This window comes from Ictidomys tridecemlineatus, chromosome 9 (genome assembly GCF_052094955.1).
Source record: "Ictidomys tridecemlineatus isolate mIctTri1 chromosome 9, mIctTri1.hap1, whole genome shotgun sequence".
In the NCBI taxonomy this organism is placed as follows: domain Eukaryota; kingdom Metazoa; phylum Chordata; class Mammalia; order Rodentia; family Sciuridae; genus Ictidomys; species Ictidomys tridecemlineatus.
This window is the reverse complement of record NC_135485.1, coordinates 3,193,147-3,209,651: the sequence shown is the minus strand read 5'-3', so window position 1 is coordinate 3,209,651 and position 16,505 is coordinate 3,193,147. Positions and strand designations below refer to the sequence as shown.

General features: G+C 62.6%; 1 protein-coding gene and 1 long non-coding RNA gene across 18 annotated transcripts in view; one reads left to right on the top strand and one right to left on the bottom strand.

The window, feature by feature from the left end:
- The window catches only part of Ablim2 (actin binding LIM protein family member 2), a 135,598-nt gene extending 125,449 nt beyond the window's left edge, over positions 1 to 10,149 (bottom strand). For all 17 annotated transcript variants that reach the window (XM_078020950.1, XM_078020952.1, XM_078020955.1 and 14 more), the window contains exon 1: positions 9,961 to 10,149. In XM_078020950.1, coding sequence (XP_077877076.1) covers positions 9,961 to 9,970 — 10 coding nt within the window. In that variant the 5' untranslated portion in view covers positions 9,971 to 10,149. The remainder of the gene's footprint in view (positions 1 to 9,960) is intronic.
- A 33-nt stretch (positions 10,150 to 10,182) lies between these two features.
- On the top strand, positions 10,183 to 14,795 carry LOC144366585 (uncharacterized). Its single transcript, XR_013425651.1, has 2 exons — positions 10,183 to 13,215; positions 14,454 to 14,795. It is a non-coding gene; the product is annotated as an uncharacterized LOC144366585 (long non-coding RNA).
- The last annotated feature ends 1,710 nt before the right edge of the window (positions 14,796 to 16,505 follow it).

Sequence of the window (16,505 nt, the reverse complement as noted above, 5' to 3'; positions counted from 1 at the left end):
ACAGGGGCAGTGCCACGCCAGAGGACAGTCTTCCCAGAAGCTGTCACTGTCCCTTCCTTGGCCGACGTCCCAGCTCCTGTTCTGGCTGACCCTCAGGGACATGGAATCACTGCAAGTTGTGCCATCCGTCTCTGTCCTGGTGGCCGCGCTGTGGGGAGGACCAGCAGGGAGCGGGCACCTGGCCACCCGGGTCACTGGGAGGCTTCCTGGGGAGGCCACATCCACTGGTGTGTGGGACAGGAGCCGGTGCCCTCCCACCGAGCGGCCCCAGCCCTGCTTCATGCTCCCTACGTGCCCAGGCCGTGCGTTCAGAGGGATCAGAGCAGGGGGCCGGGAGGCGGTCCTGGTGGACACTGGGCTCTCCCGTGCACACTGCGGGCGGCAGGGTGGGGTCCCTGCTGCAGGTGGGCTGTGCGTGAGGAAGCCACGCGTGATCCCGGCGGCAGCCCCACCCCCACCCCCTCCTGCCCCCGGACACTGGGCAGGTGAGGAGACGGCCTCTGGAGCAGAGCCGGTCCATCCTGAGGGGAACTGTGAACAGGAAGCTGCGTCACAGAGGCCCTCAGGCCCCCAGCCTGTTGGGGCATGATCCGGGTGCATCCGGGAACTGAGAAGGGCAGACTGGGGACTGTGGCACTGGGCCTGCCACCAAAGCCCACCGCTGGCTCCCAGCTGGACCTCCAGGCACTGCGGCGCCTGCACCTGGGCTGCCCTGGAGGCCACTGCACCCTGGGCCTCCTCCTCCCCTCCACAGCCTCTGGGTGCAGGGCTCCCTGCCCCCCGGGGCTCTGCTCATACTCAGGCCCCCGGGCTCTGCTCACACTCAGGCCCCTCCAAGCTCTGCTCACACTCAGGCCCCCGGGCTGTGCTCACACTAGGCCCCTCCAGGCTCTGCTCACACTCAGGCCCCCGGGCTGTGCTCACACTAGGCCCCTCCAGGCTGTGCTCACACTCAGGCCCCCGGGCTCTGCTCACACTCAGGCCCCTCCAGGCTCTGCTCACACTCAGGCCCCCGGGCTGTGCTCACACTCAGGCCCCTCCAGGCTCTACTCACACTCAGGCCCCTCCAGGCTCTGCTCACACTAGGCCCCTCCAGGCTCTGCTCACACTCAGGCCCCTCCAGGCTCTGCTCACACTCAGGCCTCTCCAGGCTCTGCTCACACTCAGGCCCCTCCAGGCTCTGCTCACACTCAGGCCCCCGGGCTCTGCTCATACTCAGGCCCCCGGGCTGTGCTCACACTAGGCCCCTCCAGGCTCTGCTCACACTCAGGCCCCTCCAGGCTCTGCTCACACTCAGGCCCCTGGGCTCTGCTCACACTCAGGCCCCTCCAGGCTCTGCTCACACTCAGGCCTCTCCAGGCTCTGCTCACACTCAGGCCCCCGGGCTATGCTCACACTCAGGCCCCCGGGCTCTACTCACACTCAGGCCCCCGGGCTCTGCTCACACTCAGGCCCCTCCAGGCTCTGCTCACACTCAGGCCCCCGGGCTATGCTCACACTCAGGCCCCTCCAGGCTCTGCTCACACTCAGGCCCCTCCAGGCTCTGCTCACACTCAGGCCCCCGGGCTCTGCTCACACTCAGGCCTCTCCAGGCTCTGCTCACACTCAGGCCCCTCCAGGCTCTGCTCACACTCAGGCCCCCGGGCTATGCTCACACTCAGGCCCCTCCAGGCTCTGCTCACACTCAGGCCCCCGGGCTCTGCTCACACTCAGGCCCCTCCAGGCTCTGCTCACACTCAGGCCCCCGGGCTGTGCTCACACTCAGGCCCCTCCAGGCTCTGCTCACACTCAGGCCCCCGGGCTGTGCTCACACTCAGGCCCCCGGGCTATGCTCACACTCAGGCCCCCGGGCTATGCTCACACTCAGGCCCCCGGGCTGTGCTCACACTCAGGCCCCCGGGCTGTGCTCACACTCAGGCCCCTCCAGGCTCTGCTCACACTCAGGCCTCTCCAGGCTCTGCTCACACTCAGGCCCCTCCAGGCTCTGCTCACACTCAGGCCCCTCCAGGCTCTGCTCACACTCAGGCCCCCGGGCTCTGCTCACACTCAGGCCTCTCCAGGCTCTGCTCACACTCAGGCCCCTCCAGGCTCTGCTCACACTCAGGCCCCCGGGCTATGCTCACACTCAGGCCCCTCCAGGCTCTGCTCACACTCAGGCCCCTCCAGGCTCTGCTCACACTCAGGGGCCCGGGCTCTGCTCACACTCAGGCCCCCGGGCTCTGCTCACACTCAGGGGCCCGGGCTCTGCTCACACTCCGGCCCCTTCAGGCTCTGCTCACACTCAGGCGCCCAGACTCTGCTCACACTCAGGCGCCCAGGCTCTGCTCACACTCAGGCCTCGGCCTTGGGCCCAGCTTCCTCCTCCAGGAAGCCCTCCCTGGAGCCAGGTGAAAGGCACTCCTCCTGCTTTGCCCTTTCTGTCCTCTGCCTGGTTCTGGTGACACACATGACCTGCCCATCCATGTTGCCCTCCCCAGGAGGGGACAGAGCCTTCCTGGTGTCCCTGTCACCTTTACTACGTCGAGGACGGAGCTCAGCACACAGGACCCACTTCTAGAACCACAGACGCTGCTTCTCCTGAAGTAGGTGGTGCAGAGCCCCGGAGGGCGGGCCCCAGTGCACATGCCCACTCCCAGCCTGTCCAGCACAGTCCTGCTGCCCCAAGCCCCCACTGACCCACACGACCAAGAGCTGGAGGGCCCTTGAGGACAGCCTGGCCCTCAGGGGACATGCCTGTCCCAGGACATGCGTCCGGCTGGTCCCTGGCCTCCTGGCTCTCTGTTGACCCCTGGTACTGGCTAGGGCTATCTACGCTCCATGAGACCCGGGGACCCATCAGGGAGCCGGGCGGCAAGGCCTGGAGACAGGGGTGGGCAGGAGCCTGCAGGGGGGTCCAATTGGAGCTCCGCAGACCCCTGGGCTCCAAGTGTGGTCAGGTGGCCAAGATGACTTGTCGTGGACACAATGAGGGCTTGGAACCAGGGGCTCGGGACGATCTTCAGTTGGCCTCCCCGTCCCCAGTGGTGGCCCTGGGAAAGTGGGCTGGGAGCCATTTCTTGGGTGGGGACCAAGAAGCCACCACACTCCACGTGGTGGCTACCTCAGATGTGGTGGCTTACGGTGGCAGTCTCCTCCGCTCTGGGGTAGAAGGCCGACCCGCACCTCCAGGTGCTGACGTGCCGCCGTGCTGGCCTTCGCAGGCCCCCTCCTCGCCTGGCTGCCTGGCCCCTCGGCTCCAGCCCTTGCCATCCACAGAGCCCACAGCTCAGCGGCTCCTCGCCCAGCTCTGCTTCTGTCCCCAGAGCTCAGTCTGCTCTGACCACAGCCGCTCACCAACGACGACGTCGTGATTACATTCCAGGCTCGCTTAAGTAACGCAGAGTAAGGTCCCCGCGCTGAGGTCTTAATGTGGTCACATGGACAGATCAGTTTTCCAAGTAAGGAAACATACAGACCGTTCTGGGGGACCACCTCCAGCCCCCACACACCTGAAAGGAGGCATTCAGGAGAGGGCAGCCCACAGCCCCAGGACACACAGCCGCAGGACCAGGAGCAAGTCCTCTGAGCCCCGAGTGGCCCCCGAGGCCCTGAGCACTGGAAATCTTCACAGTCCTTGCAGAGCACTGGCAGGACTCGGGAGGAGGAGGAGGAGGACTCCAGATGAGTATGGGCGTCCAGCTCAGGGTACGGGTAGTCTGCTGGGGTCTGCAGGAGCACCTGGAACAGCCCTGAGCCCCCAGGGGGCTGCCAATGGCTGAAATGGGAGGCCTGGACCCAGGCTGAGGCCACACCATATCTGGGCCAATGGGAGCCCCTGGGGCGTGGCAGCTTCACAGTGACCCCACCCTGTCCCACCTCTCAAGCCAGCACACTGGCACCTCCTAGCCTGCAGATGGCACCTCCCTTTGCTTCTGGGGTTGCAGCCTCCCCAGCACCAGGAGCTCGCCCAGCCCCATGCAGGGCAGGAAGTGGGGCTCCGTGCTTCCAGACCAGCCCTCTGCCCTAGAGGGACAGGGCCTACGGAGAAAGACCCAGTGCCATCCATCTTCCCCCGACAGGTGGCACCTCTAGATGAGGTAGTCTGTGTGGCTCTCAGGAGGGATGTGAGCACAAGGCCCCGCCCCACCCTGAGGACAGACACCAGCAGGAGAGGAGTCCTGCCGTGGCTGTGGCAGTGACCCACACTGGTTCCTTGGCCCGCTGGCTGGAGTGATTGCGGGTCATCTTGCAGCCCCTGCTCCTAAGCATGAAGAACCTGAAGCCCAGATACACAGCGTGCGCTCCGTGCAGAGGGAGGGTGGCCACTGTCATTGCCTGCGGTGAGCTGGGCTCAGGAGACAATGACGCAAAGCACCACGCCTCACCGGGACACCAAGGACAGTGCTGCGCATGCCCCTGGAGCCGGGCAGCTCCCGGGAGAGCAGGGAGGTGTAAACAGGCCGCGTAAGGCTGGGCCGGGAGTGACCGGGGAGAGGAGGACGAGCTGTCTTTCCAGCCCAGGGGTAAGCAATCCACAGAGGACCTGGCACACTGCCCCTTCAGGGCCGTCTCCTAGTGAACGAGGGCGCTGGCCCTGGCACTGGACTTCCTGCCGGCTTCCTGGTGCCTGCTAGGCCCAGACCCTTGACCCCCACTCAGCAGTCCCCAAAGCAGGCATTCAGGGGGAAACTGAGGCAAAGGGCAGGGACACACCGGGCTGAGTGGACACCACCCACAGCAGGAAAGGGAGCCTGGGCGGGGACCAAGAAGCCACCACATTCCGTGCCAGCAAGCTGCCCTTGTCCTCGGGCATCTTCAGCATGAGGCCACCGCGGCACTGTCCCTAACACTCCTGCGTCTCACACACCCACTCACCCCGCCTGGGCACCACCAGGGTGGGAAGCCACAGGACCAGCCCTGACGCCCACAGGGCCAGCTGCTTGCCGACCAGAACAGAGCCAAAGTGAGCCCACCTGCTGGTCCTCACTGAGGCCAAGAGCCGGCCACTGCGCTCCTGCTCAGGTGTGGAGGGACAGGTGCCTCCCCTCACCAGGGAGCCTCAGCGCCAGGTCAGAGCCCTGTGGCTCCCCGTCGGACGGGAAAGCAAGCTCCCTGAGCTGATGTCAGCTTCCAGCCCAGAGGAATGGGGGTCACGCCCCAGGATGGCCCTGTCCTCACAGAAGGGTACACTCAGACACAGGGAGGGAAGATGACTTAGCCAAGGCCACTTGGAGGTCCAGGCAGGGTGGGGGTGGAGCCTGGGACCCCCAGGTGAGTTGGGCTGTGGGATCGAGGAGAGGCCCAGGCCTTGGGACTGCTGCCTTTCAGCCAGAGCAGGACCCAGGGGACCTGAGGACCCCAGGTGAGGCGGCCAGTGCTGGGACCCAAGGGTGACGGTCATGGAGGCCAACAGGAGCCCAATGTGGTGAATCCCTCCCTGTCTGAGCTGTCTCTGCGTGGTCCCCGGGCCACATGATGACCCAGCAGCCACCCTGTGGAGGCGGGGGAGGTGGCGGGAGACCAGCCTGGTTCTGCCTTCCTGGCGGGGTGCAGTCCTAGGAAACAGGAAGGGTGCTGGTGGCTCCCTGAGGAGCAGTGTGCACCCCCACCAAGGAGCACCATGGGGGGCCACACATTGACGAGGTGCCACGGCTACAGCTGAAGCCGGAAGGGGATGACAGTTAGAGCCCCGCTCAGGCAGGGAGCCACAGCCAGGCTGAGCCAGGCCCAGGGGTTCCAACCTGGCCTCCACCCCTTACAGATCCTTGACGCCAGGTGACGGATGGGACCTCCCGGGCATGGATTTTTCCACCTAAAAGTGGGGCCACCACAATGTCCCGGGAGGCCGTGAGAGGATCCTTGGAGAAGGCATGTATGAGGTCTGGCCAGGGCCCAGGCTTACTCAGCCCATCCCACCTGGGTGCTGCCCGACACCCGAGACACACCTGCCAGGTGGCAATGGGGACACTTGAGTAAGCAGAGGCCACAGCACTGAGGTTGCTCTGCCAGACACCAGCAGCCTCGGCTTCCCAGGCCTGGGCAACCGTGTACACCTGGAGCCCGGGGTGCGGCCTTGGCTGACCCCCTGCTGGTCCCCCGACGGCCAGACAGACCCATGCATCACCACCAGAGCACTGAGCCTCTGCTGAGCACGGCCCACCTCCCACTGCAGCTGTTTCAACTGTGGTTTGAGCCTCCACCCAGGCCTGGCAGAGGCTGCTGAGCACCTGTACCCCTGCCCTGCAACTCTCCAAGACCCAGGGGAGGTGGCCCTGGACGGAAGCCCAGAGGGGCTGGATGAGCAACAGGTGGGCAGCAGAGCCCAGATGTGAGCCCGAGAACAGCAGCCTGGGGACAGGGCCTGCCAAGTCCAGGGGAGCTGGGGGCCTACCAGGGAGCGCAAGGGAGGGGCTGGGCACTGCAGGGAACTCTAGGCCCAGTGGGCACGGAGCCAGCAGTCCAGACACCCAGCAGCTGCGAGTGCCAGCAACTGCAGTCTGCTGGCCCTGACCGGCGGCTCTATTAAAGGAGTGATGAGATAGGCCCCTTCCTGGCCTTGCTGTCCCTCACCAGCTCAGAGCGCTCCCAAACCACAGTGCTGAGAGCCCAGGGGAGGAACAGGTGGCTTCTGCATGTGGCAGGGGACGCTCCCTTTTCTGGAACAGTTAGGCTAAATTTCCAAGAGTCCATCAAACTCAAAATTGATTCTAGAAAGTAGCAAACTACTTTGTTGATTATAGATGCCTCCCATGCCCACCAGGTGTAGTGTCAGGAGAGGTCTGGTTTTTGTCTGTCTTTGTGGGTAGAACCCCAGGGCTGGAGTGAGGCCTCCACAGGACACTCAGGAAACGAGGGAATGGCTAAGTCCAACTCTCTCCCACAGCTCGGTGGTTTCCAGCATTTTGCTGTTACTAGTTATACTGAGGTGTACCTCTCTGCGGCTCTATCATGGTCCACTCCTGGGTTAGGTGAGTGTGGGTCTCTGCTCCGAGCCCTGGCCCACACTGGCCACACTGGCGCAGGTCCAGCTCGGTCACCTCCTCTCCGTGCCTCTGGATGATTTCTTTCCTTCTTCAGGCCTCAGTTCCCCTTGGGCAGGTGGGTGGATGTGGCCTGGAGCATCCTTGGTCCTCTCCAGCACAGCACAAGACAGCTGAGCCAGGCTCCCAGGCCCTCCACCTGGCCCTGCACCCCTATTGTGGGCTGAATTGTGTACCCCCAAATCCATAAGTTGATGTCCTAGTCCCCAGCACCTCAGAATGTGACTGTGTGAGGACTCTTGGTCAAGATAAAGGGAGGTCCCTAGGGTGGGTCTTCATCCAGTCTGACAGGTGTCCTCACAAGAAGGGGAGACCAGGACACAGACACAGAGGGATGGCTGTGTGAGGACCCAGGGAGAAGAGGCCATCTGTAAGCCAAGGAGAAGAGGAACCAACCCTGACAAACTGCGACTGCAGTCTTTGTGTTCTGGCATTGTCAAAAAGTAAGTTTGCCATTTACACTGTGTGGCACGGGGCACTTTGTTATGCCAACAAGTCAACACCACGGACCTCTGCCCACCTGGGTAATCCTACCTGCCAGACTGGAGCTGCCCAAGGGGTACACTGAAGCTCAGAGGCACCATGGGCCTTACAGTACCCACAGGGGCAGTGCTGGCACTGGGTCCCCATCCCATTCCAGCTGAGGTATCTTTCCTGCCCCACCTGGCCCATTATGACTGTGTGACAAAGGTGCCACCACACTGTCGTCACCTGTAGGCTCACCATGTGGGCTGTGCCAGGGCTGAAGGCATTCACTGTATCACTGGGGACACCAAGGCACAGGAGCCCCCCAGCGGGTTCTGGACTTGGACCCAGGCCTGATACTGAGCCATCTCTTTGCATATTGCCACGGCACTGTCCAAACAATGTCCCTGCCCCTGGAAATCCACAGGCAAGGAAGACAGCTGCATGCCACACCAGGGCCAGCTCAGAGGTGCCTGGGTGCTCAGATCAAAGTCACACATAGTCCTGGTGGCCTGTAGGAAGGGGGATCCTGGCCCAGGAAGGCTGCACAGGCTGCCATGGGCTCTGGTCACCTTGCCCATCTGAGCAGCTGCTGCCCCACCACCCCTGTTAGCCCAGAGCCCTGGGAGGGCCACAGGGAAGCCTGCCCTGTTGTGTGTGGCAGCTTCTGCCCTGTTAGATGGACACAGTGGTGGATATAGGAGTCCATGTGCCAGTGTAGGGCCCACTCTGTCCATTCTCCCCTGTGATGGGTGTGTAATCAGCTAGGCCAGCACTAGGTGTGAGCAACAGGTAGACAGGAGAGAACCCGCACTCCCCCTCCAAAGGGAACTCAGGAGGGCCGAGGCGGGCTTGGCCAACCAGCAGTGACCACTAAGCTCCTGAAGGCCCTCTGTGTGCAGTTTCTTACTTGTACCATGTCCCTACCCCCAGCAACCAGGGCTACACACTTCCAAGTCACTCAGCCATGCTCCCGAAGGCACCCCCAGTGCCAAGGCCACCAGGTGCATACAGTTAAACCCAGGCTCCTCGCCCACACTCCTGGCTGGTCTTCTCCAGGGACAACAACCACAAACATGGGGGTGGGAGCGGCGGTGCACATGCTCCTTCCAAGGGCTTCTGATTACAGGAGGGACCAGAGGTATCAATTATGGTCACAAAAAGCATGAAATTACCCAGTACGCATCCAGGCATTATCCCCACCTGCCATTAGATAAATGTCTGGAGGTCCTGCCAAGACTTAGGGTGCCTCCTCCCCAGCCACCTCCAGATAACAGGTTGGCCATTTCAGAAATTCTCTTCCAAAGGATTCCGCCTCCGGCAGCCTGCCACTTGCTCTCAGTGCCCACAGGAGCAGTCCTTCCGTCCAGGGTTAGGTATGGGGGAGGGGACAGTCTCCCCTGAAAGGGGGTCCTGGAAGCATTTTCCCTACCCTGCCCCCCCAGCCCCAAGCCCACAATGAGCTGTCACTACATGGTCATTCCTTCCCCTCTGATCTCCCCTGGGGAATGCAGCTGTACCCCTTGGTTTCTGCACCATGGCCAAGGGCCATACTGCAGTCAGTAGCAAGACAGGCTTGGAGGAAATCGCACAGAAGTCAGGGAGCCCTGAGTTCGAATCCTGACTCAGCCCAGCTTCGGTAGCCCAAGTGACTCAAGGCCAGTGAACCTCGAGATGCACCCTGAAAAATCGGAGCGACAGCCCCTCCCCGCCTGGGCTTGTAGGCACCAGTCGTCACATCACACGCCCCAGGAGGCTTTCAGAAGGGTGCATCTTCGACGGGGCTTCAAACAACCTCCAACCAAGGCCTCTGGGCTCTGGGCCCCAGTTTCCCCAACAGCATACAGCACCCACGAGCTGCTGGGCGTGGGGTTTTTCAGCACAGCAGAGGCTGTCAGATTCCGGTGGGTGGGAGCGGCAGGAGAGCAAGCCTGGGACTTACGCGGCCAAGGGCTGCAGAGAGGAGGCACAGAGATGGAACAGGGCCTGACACACAAGCGGACTCGGGGTCTGCCCCAGCAAGCCAAGGGCTCCGACGCCCCCCACCCAGGCGCTGCAGGAGCAGCGCAAGGGCGGCGCCCCCTGCTGCAAAGCCCGGCTGTCATCGCACCTCGCCTGGTGACTAGAACTGCGAAATAGCTCTGAGCCCCTCTCCGGAAAATTCTGCTTTCTGTAGCCTGAAAAACCTAAGACACCATGAGAGAAGCAAAGGAGTGACACCTACCAGATAACCCTGCGCAGCCACCCGGGCCGGCGCGGAGAGAAGGGGATGCTCGGCGCGCGCCGCAGAGCTCAGCGCCCCGGGCGCGGGGGTAAGGGTCTGCGTGAGGGCTGCAAAACCCTGGAGCAAAAGTTGGGTGGAGCCGCTGGGCGATTACCCCTTACGCTGCAGGTGCAACCTTAGAATGTCACCCAGCCCTCGCGGCACCGGGGTATAGCTCGGGGACTTGCCGTTACCTCGGTCCCCTTCACTCACCTGTACTCATCTCGGCAGCAGTCAAGAGTCGGGCGGTCCCTGGGCTGCGGCCGCCCGACACTCCCGCCCGCAGGGGCCGCGCCCGCAGGGGCCGCGCCCGCGCGATCCTCCGCGCGCCTGCCGGCCGGACGTCTCCACACACAGTCTGCGCCCGCCCCGCAGCGCCGCCGCAGCCCCTCCGCGCGCCGGTCCCGCCCCTCCCGCCCCGCCCCTCCGGGAGGCCCCGCCCCGTGCCGCTCCGCGGGCGGGGCGCACCCTGGGAAGTGTAGGCGCCGCGCCCCCGCCGCCCGCCTCCGCACCGCGGCCGCGGGTCGCGCGGACTACAAGTCGCGGCAGGCTCCGCGGCTCGCGCAGGCGCAGCCCGGAGACAACCGCGGCGGCTGCCCGCAATCGCTCTTCAGGCTCTGCAGAGCTGTCACCGACGCCTGGGGGGGTGTCCGCCGGGTGGTGGCTCTTGGGAGCCCCGGAGCCGCGAGCAGGGCCGCGCAGAAGAAAGCGAGCCCGGGGCAGGTCTGGAGTCGTGGGCGGCCTTTGGGCCAACCTGCCGGCGTTCCCAGTTGACAGCGGGGAAGCGGAGGCGGGCGCCGGCCGGCTTTGCCTCTCTGAGCGAGGCAAACATGGGGTTCGAACGCAGGCTTTCCGACTCCAGAGGAAAGCTACCCGCAGCCTCGCCACGCGTTGCAGGCTTCTGTCTGCCTGGCGCCCGGGTTCTGGGCTGCACGCTGGGCAGCCGGCACGTCCTGCCGGGTTGAGCCCCCCCACACACACACACACACCAGCGCAGCCCCCATGGTGACCGGCTCCCTTCCTTAAAGTCAGGCGCCCAGTGCAGGGCGTGGATGCAGGACAGGAAAGAGAGTCAGGGAATAGGGAGGCGCAGGTGGACCCTTCTGGGTGCCTGAAGCGACCATAGGCAGGCCACAGAGAGCCTGGAGGAGACAGGCTGAGCGAAAGCAGAGCAAGGCCTGCCCGGAGGGGGAACCTCCAGGACCAGCTACTGCGTGGGGAGGAGGGGCCAAGGGCATTCTGCGTGGACCAGCCAGGGCTGTTTGGAGATGCCATGGAGAGAGTTGTACACAGAGAATTGGGACTCTGGATGGAATGCTGAGGCAGGAACAGAAATTCCTCCCACTCTCAGCAGCATCCATTTACTTCAAAAGAGGACCAGGCCCAGAGGCCCCTATCCCCCCCAGAACCTAGGGATAGGGCCATAAGCTCCAGCACTGCCCCCTGGCCCCTCCATCATGTGACCTTGAGTTAGCCCCTTCCCTTTGTGTGCATCAGGGCTAATATGAAGCCCGGGAATGAAGGACTCCCCCACCCCCCCACCCGCAACAACAGAAGGTGGGAGTGGCCCTGGGCCACGGGCCTGTTGGGGACCTCTCCACCTGCTCCATGGGCACCTTGTCCTTGGCTGCAACAGCATGCGTCTAGTAGGACAGTCTGAGCACTGTGAGCTCACGCATGCCCAGAGTGAGCTGAGGTCAGCGTCCTCCACAGCATGCACTGTTGTCATTCACAGAACCTCACCTGGGGACACAGCAGGCACTCCACAGACGCCTGCTGAGGAAACCAAGAGGAGGAAGAGGGAGGAGGATGCCACACCCTCCCTAGCCCCTGAGGCAAGCTGGCACCTGCCCTGCTCCTACCTGCCCCCTTGAGACGTTCTCAGTGGCCCCCTCCACAGAAGCATCAACCCCTGTGTCTCCAGAGGCAGGGGACTGTGATTGCCCCCATGGGCTGGGGAGGATGGCACAGGATACCCCACACCCCTTGCAGGGTCTCTGTGAGTCAGGGGTGGGCTGGGTGGCCCAGGTGGGTTGTGGGACGGCCCCAGGCTCCTGGGGAGCTGCCTGCCTCTCTGAGCAGGAACCTTCAAGCAAGGCAGGCTCGGAGTTCTCAGCCGGAAAGGACCAGGCTCCTGTGGCGGATTTTTTCATGGGCAGGACCTGCACCTATCGAGGTCCTGCCCAAAGTCACCCAGCAAGCAGTGGCAAGGGCAGGGCCGACCCAGGCTTCTTCTCCGGCTTCCCGCCGAGGCTGGCCCTCAGGGAATTCGATTTGAATCAAGTGCTCCATGTGGTCATATTGCTCAGGACCAGGTGCCAACCCAGGCCACTTGCTTGTCCTCTCTGCTGGGTTTGCTTGTCCTCCCAGGCACATTGCAGGCCCCTGAGGATTGCTAGCTAAAGTGTTAAGTGGGAAATACCAGTCAGACCTTTCAAGCTCGAGACTAGGGCGCAGTAAATGATGGTTATTATTATAATTGTTGTTACTGAAACAGAACGGTGTGTGCCTTCAACTCCTGCAAGGCTCAGCTGCCTGTTCTCATGTGTATTTCATTCAATCTCATTCATTCAACAGTTTACTAAAAACCCTCTCTGGGTAGGGCCCTCGGCAAGTAAAGGAAACGGGCAAGAATTTGTTTTTCAAGTCAGATGATTTATATAGAAAAGTGCGGCAGCTGCTCTGTGAGAAGACCTGGCAGAGGGGGTGTAGTGGGCCTGCAGGGCCTCAGGGACACCAGAAGTCCCTGGACAGCCTAGCAGTCAGACAGGACCCTTCAACTGTCCCTTGCAGGGCTGGGATTATGCTCAGTGATACAGCACTTACCATGGATTCCTTCCCCAACACAGGGGAGAAAGAGGAATCCACTAGAAGGAACTCAGAACAGCTAGCACTTGGTGGGTGCAGGTGCAGGAGGCACACCATGGGACGTCCTGAATGACCCCTGCCCATCCCCATAGGCATGTGGGAACCCTTGGGAGCCCCCACACCCCCCAGTTGAGGTCCTTTATGCTGCTCACAGGCAGGTCCAGGCGGTGACTCTGGGTCCAGGCCCTCCCTGGCGGCACAAGCCTTTCCCCATAGCCCCTGCCTGGGGACTGCCACACCCCACTGGGTCTAGTGCTCCCCTGGACCTCGAGCAGGCCATGGTCAGCTAGGCAGGTGCATGGTATGAGTGTGTCCCTAAAACTCCCTGTAGCTGAACCCCCAGATTCCTATGTGGGTGGGCTTTGGAGGAGCCTTTGGGTGGTGATGCTGGTCAGATGAGGACGTGCATGTGGGGCCTCACGGTGGCATTAGGAGCTTTATGAGAAGAGGAAGAGACTGAGCTAGCGGCTTGCTGCTCTTGACATGGGACGCCCTCAGCCAGGTCATGATGTCCCCTGAGGACTCACCAGATGCCAAGGGATGCCACTACAACATGCTTGGACTTCCCAGCCCCCAGCACTGCAAACAGAACACACGCAGGTGTGTTGCCATAGCGACAGAAAACAGGCTGCATGGGAATGACTTGGTGGCTCTGTGGCTCTGGGGAGCCAAGAGGGCGTGGTGCTCTCTAAGCGGAAGGGCCCCTGGAACCTCTAGGATGCTTCACTGGCCTGCTGTCCTTCCCGGGGACGGCCACCGGCCCTGCCGGCGTGGCTGGGGATCACTTAAAGGTAGCACCACTCTCTCCTGCTGCATGACCCTGGCTCTCCTCCTTTGGATTCTGGGCTCTTGGGAGTGCAGTAGTGTCAAGATGTCAAGGCTGCTGGGTCTGCCAGGGGGCACACCCAGGGCCACAGGCAGGTGATAGGAGGCAGGGGAGGGTGCTCAGAGTCCCCAGGCTCCTGGAGACCAGTGAGGGAACCACCCACTCCCACCCTTCTGAGAGTATCCTAACCACGTATGGGGCATGGGTGGTTGTGATGGAGAGGGCAGCCCTAGATCTCTGGCCATTTGAGCTCCAGGGGGCATCCAAAGCCAAACTCTGCTTTCCTGTGGGCACCAGGTTATAAATTTGGGGTTCTGTTCCTGGCAACACAAAGAAGGTCACTAAAGATCGGGCAGTAAACGGAAATCTGGGTTTCATAAACATCCACGGAATACGTGAGCCCCTGCTCAGCCCACAAGCCCAACCAGTCCCGGTGGCTGGAATGTTCTGCTGCATGGGCTAGGCCGGGCGCGGCTTCCTGAACACGAACCTGGTGACCTGTGGGCAAGGACTTTCCTTTCATGGTCAGCGCCCAGGACAAGGCCCAGGCGCCTCTCTGCATCTCGGCCCTTACATTCCTTCAAAGTCAGGGGCGCTGGTCCTGAAACACACATGGCTTGGTTGGGAAGGCACCGAGATCCCTGGAAGTGAGTCCGGGCAGAGAGGGAGAGCTGGGCCATCCCCTGGTATGGGGACAGGGCAGGCCAGGCTGATGCAGGGTTTGAGGCTGGGGGGAGAAGGGGCTGTGAGGGATAGAGGCTGCTTACATGGGGCAGAGGAACCCTCCATGATGGCCAGGTGTGGTCTGAGCCCCAGTGGGATGGCCATCACCACAGTGGCCTGGGGCAGAGGGCAGGGATAGAGGGTGGTGTGGAACTCCACCTGAGAGGACGCCCCTGGGCCATGGCAGGTGAGGCTGGCGAGGGAGGACCAGGGCCACTGTGTCCTGGTGCCACTCTGCAGCAGACCACGAGTTTTGTGTCATCTCTGAGGACCCTATTGTCATTTACAGATGTGGAGACTGAGGCACCAGCTTGCCCAGATACAGACCAGAGCCACGGAGAACAGCCAGGACGCACCTGTGTCCTTCTGAAGAGGAGTGGGGGCCTCGGGCACCAGCCTCCTGAATCAGTCGTTGCCCCCAGAGGCCAAGAGTCCAGGGCCAAGCACAAAACACATGGCCAGATGCAGCTGCCCATGGGCCACCACAACAGGCCCTCGCCTCCTGGGTCATCAGATGCCCCATCTCCTAGACGACCAAGCTCACCCCTGGACTTGGATAGAGGTTCCTCCTTGGAGAAGCCCCCAGGGACGCCCCTCTCCAGGCCTTGTCTGTCAACATCATGTCAATCACTGTCTTGAATTTCATTTCCAGCCTGGCCTCGTCACCTGACACCCAGGCAAGGCGAGGCCCCCGTGCCTCCCAGGGTCTCAGCACATCCTGGGTTCCAGCAAGAAGGGAGTAGCCTGCGAGCCATTGGCACACCCACCCACACCACACCTCAGGAGGCACAGACCCTCCCTGCACGGACGAGGATTCCCACAAATTGCTGTGTAGACAGCAGCGAGATGTTGTGGGCTCACCCGGGGCCTGGCCAGGAAGGTTGTGTTCGCTCTGGAAGACTAGCTCGGGAAACCCTGCAGGTCAAGGCCCGGGGGGCCGACAGCAGGCAGCACCAGAGCCCAGAGCCCTGCTCTGGGTGGGAATGATCACATCCTCTCACCAAAGCTTCAGGCTGCCTTTTCCTCTCCGCACCTCCAAATGCAGCCCAGAAGTGGGTTTGCTTTGCAGCCAGATGGAGAAACAAATGAAAAGTGACTTCATTGTGGGATCTTCCCAACTCATCAATAATTCAGAGCCATGCCAGGTGAAACCAGGGGTGAAACAGTACGCCACTCCAGGCTCCGCGCCTCTCTCTGAAATGCAGGGCCAACCTCCCCAGCACCCAGCGTGGCTCACCTGAACCCCGCAGGTGGGCTAGAGGGGGCCAGGGACTGCAGCTGCCCGTTGACTCTGAGAGGTCTGTGGACTTGGCTGTGTTTTGCCATCATAGAAACCACAAGAGATGGTTCAGTCTCAGTGATGGAGAGAAGCAAAATGTATGGGCCGTTCCGGAAACACTCACACTGAGCAAGGCCTGTGTGGCTGGGCCACAGACAGAGGAGCAGAGAGCCCTGAGGCCAGGAGCCACGGGTGTGCCTACTGTATGCAGCCCCTGTGCTAGGAATGGGAGGCCAGGAGCCACTGATCTGGGTCTCAACCAGAGCCTGCAGGTGCTTGAGCCAGCGTGGGCTGCATGACAAAGGGACGGCCTTGGTGACTGTGGCTTTACACCTTAGAAAGGCAGCCTCTCGGCTGGGTGGGGGCGGGGGGGGGGGGGGGGGGGGGGGGGGGCTCCAGGAGAGCCTCCCGGGCCTGGCCTCTTGCCCTGGCGTCCTGTCACTTCAGTTCCCAGGGCAGGGACCTCAGGCCCCTCAGGGCTATGCAGGGGCAGAACGCGCCCTGGCCAGAGAGGCTACTGGGTTGGAACTGCCCCAAGGACAGCACCGCAGTCCCCTTGGGATTGCTCTTTGCAGGCTACAGCCACTCTGCCCGAGCAGGCGCCGAGGGGTTTCGGGACAATGCCACGTGCAGCTCTGGGGAGCTCAGAGAGGAGCATCCCAGGTCTTCAGGTCAAACCCAGCGCAGCCCTGACCCCGCCTCCCAGCTGACCCAGCGGCTCCCATATCCCCACACTCCAACAGCTATCCACGGGGCACCTCTCCCACTCACTGGAGCCCTCCACCTGCCCCCCCCCCCCCCCGTCGTACCCTGGGGACCCCCCTGTTGTTCCGCGCAGAAGAATTTCCACGTTCCCGCCCCGGTGGACCAGGGTCCTCAGCAGGTCCCAACTGCCCCTGGCCTGACAATTCTGGTTTCTCTGCTCTGGCCTCCTCATCCCTGTCCTTGGCTCTTCTGGCCCTGAGCCGGGCCTCCCTCTGGCCTCTGTCCCTGGGCAATGTGCTTCCGCCATATCGAGGAGTCCCTCCCCTGCACAAGCCTCTCCTGTGCCAGTCAGCTCCT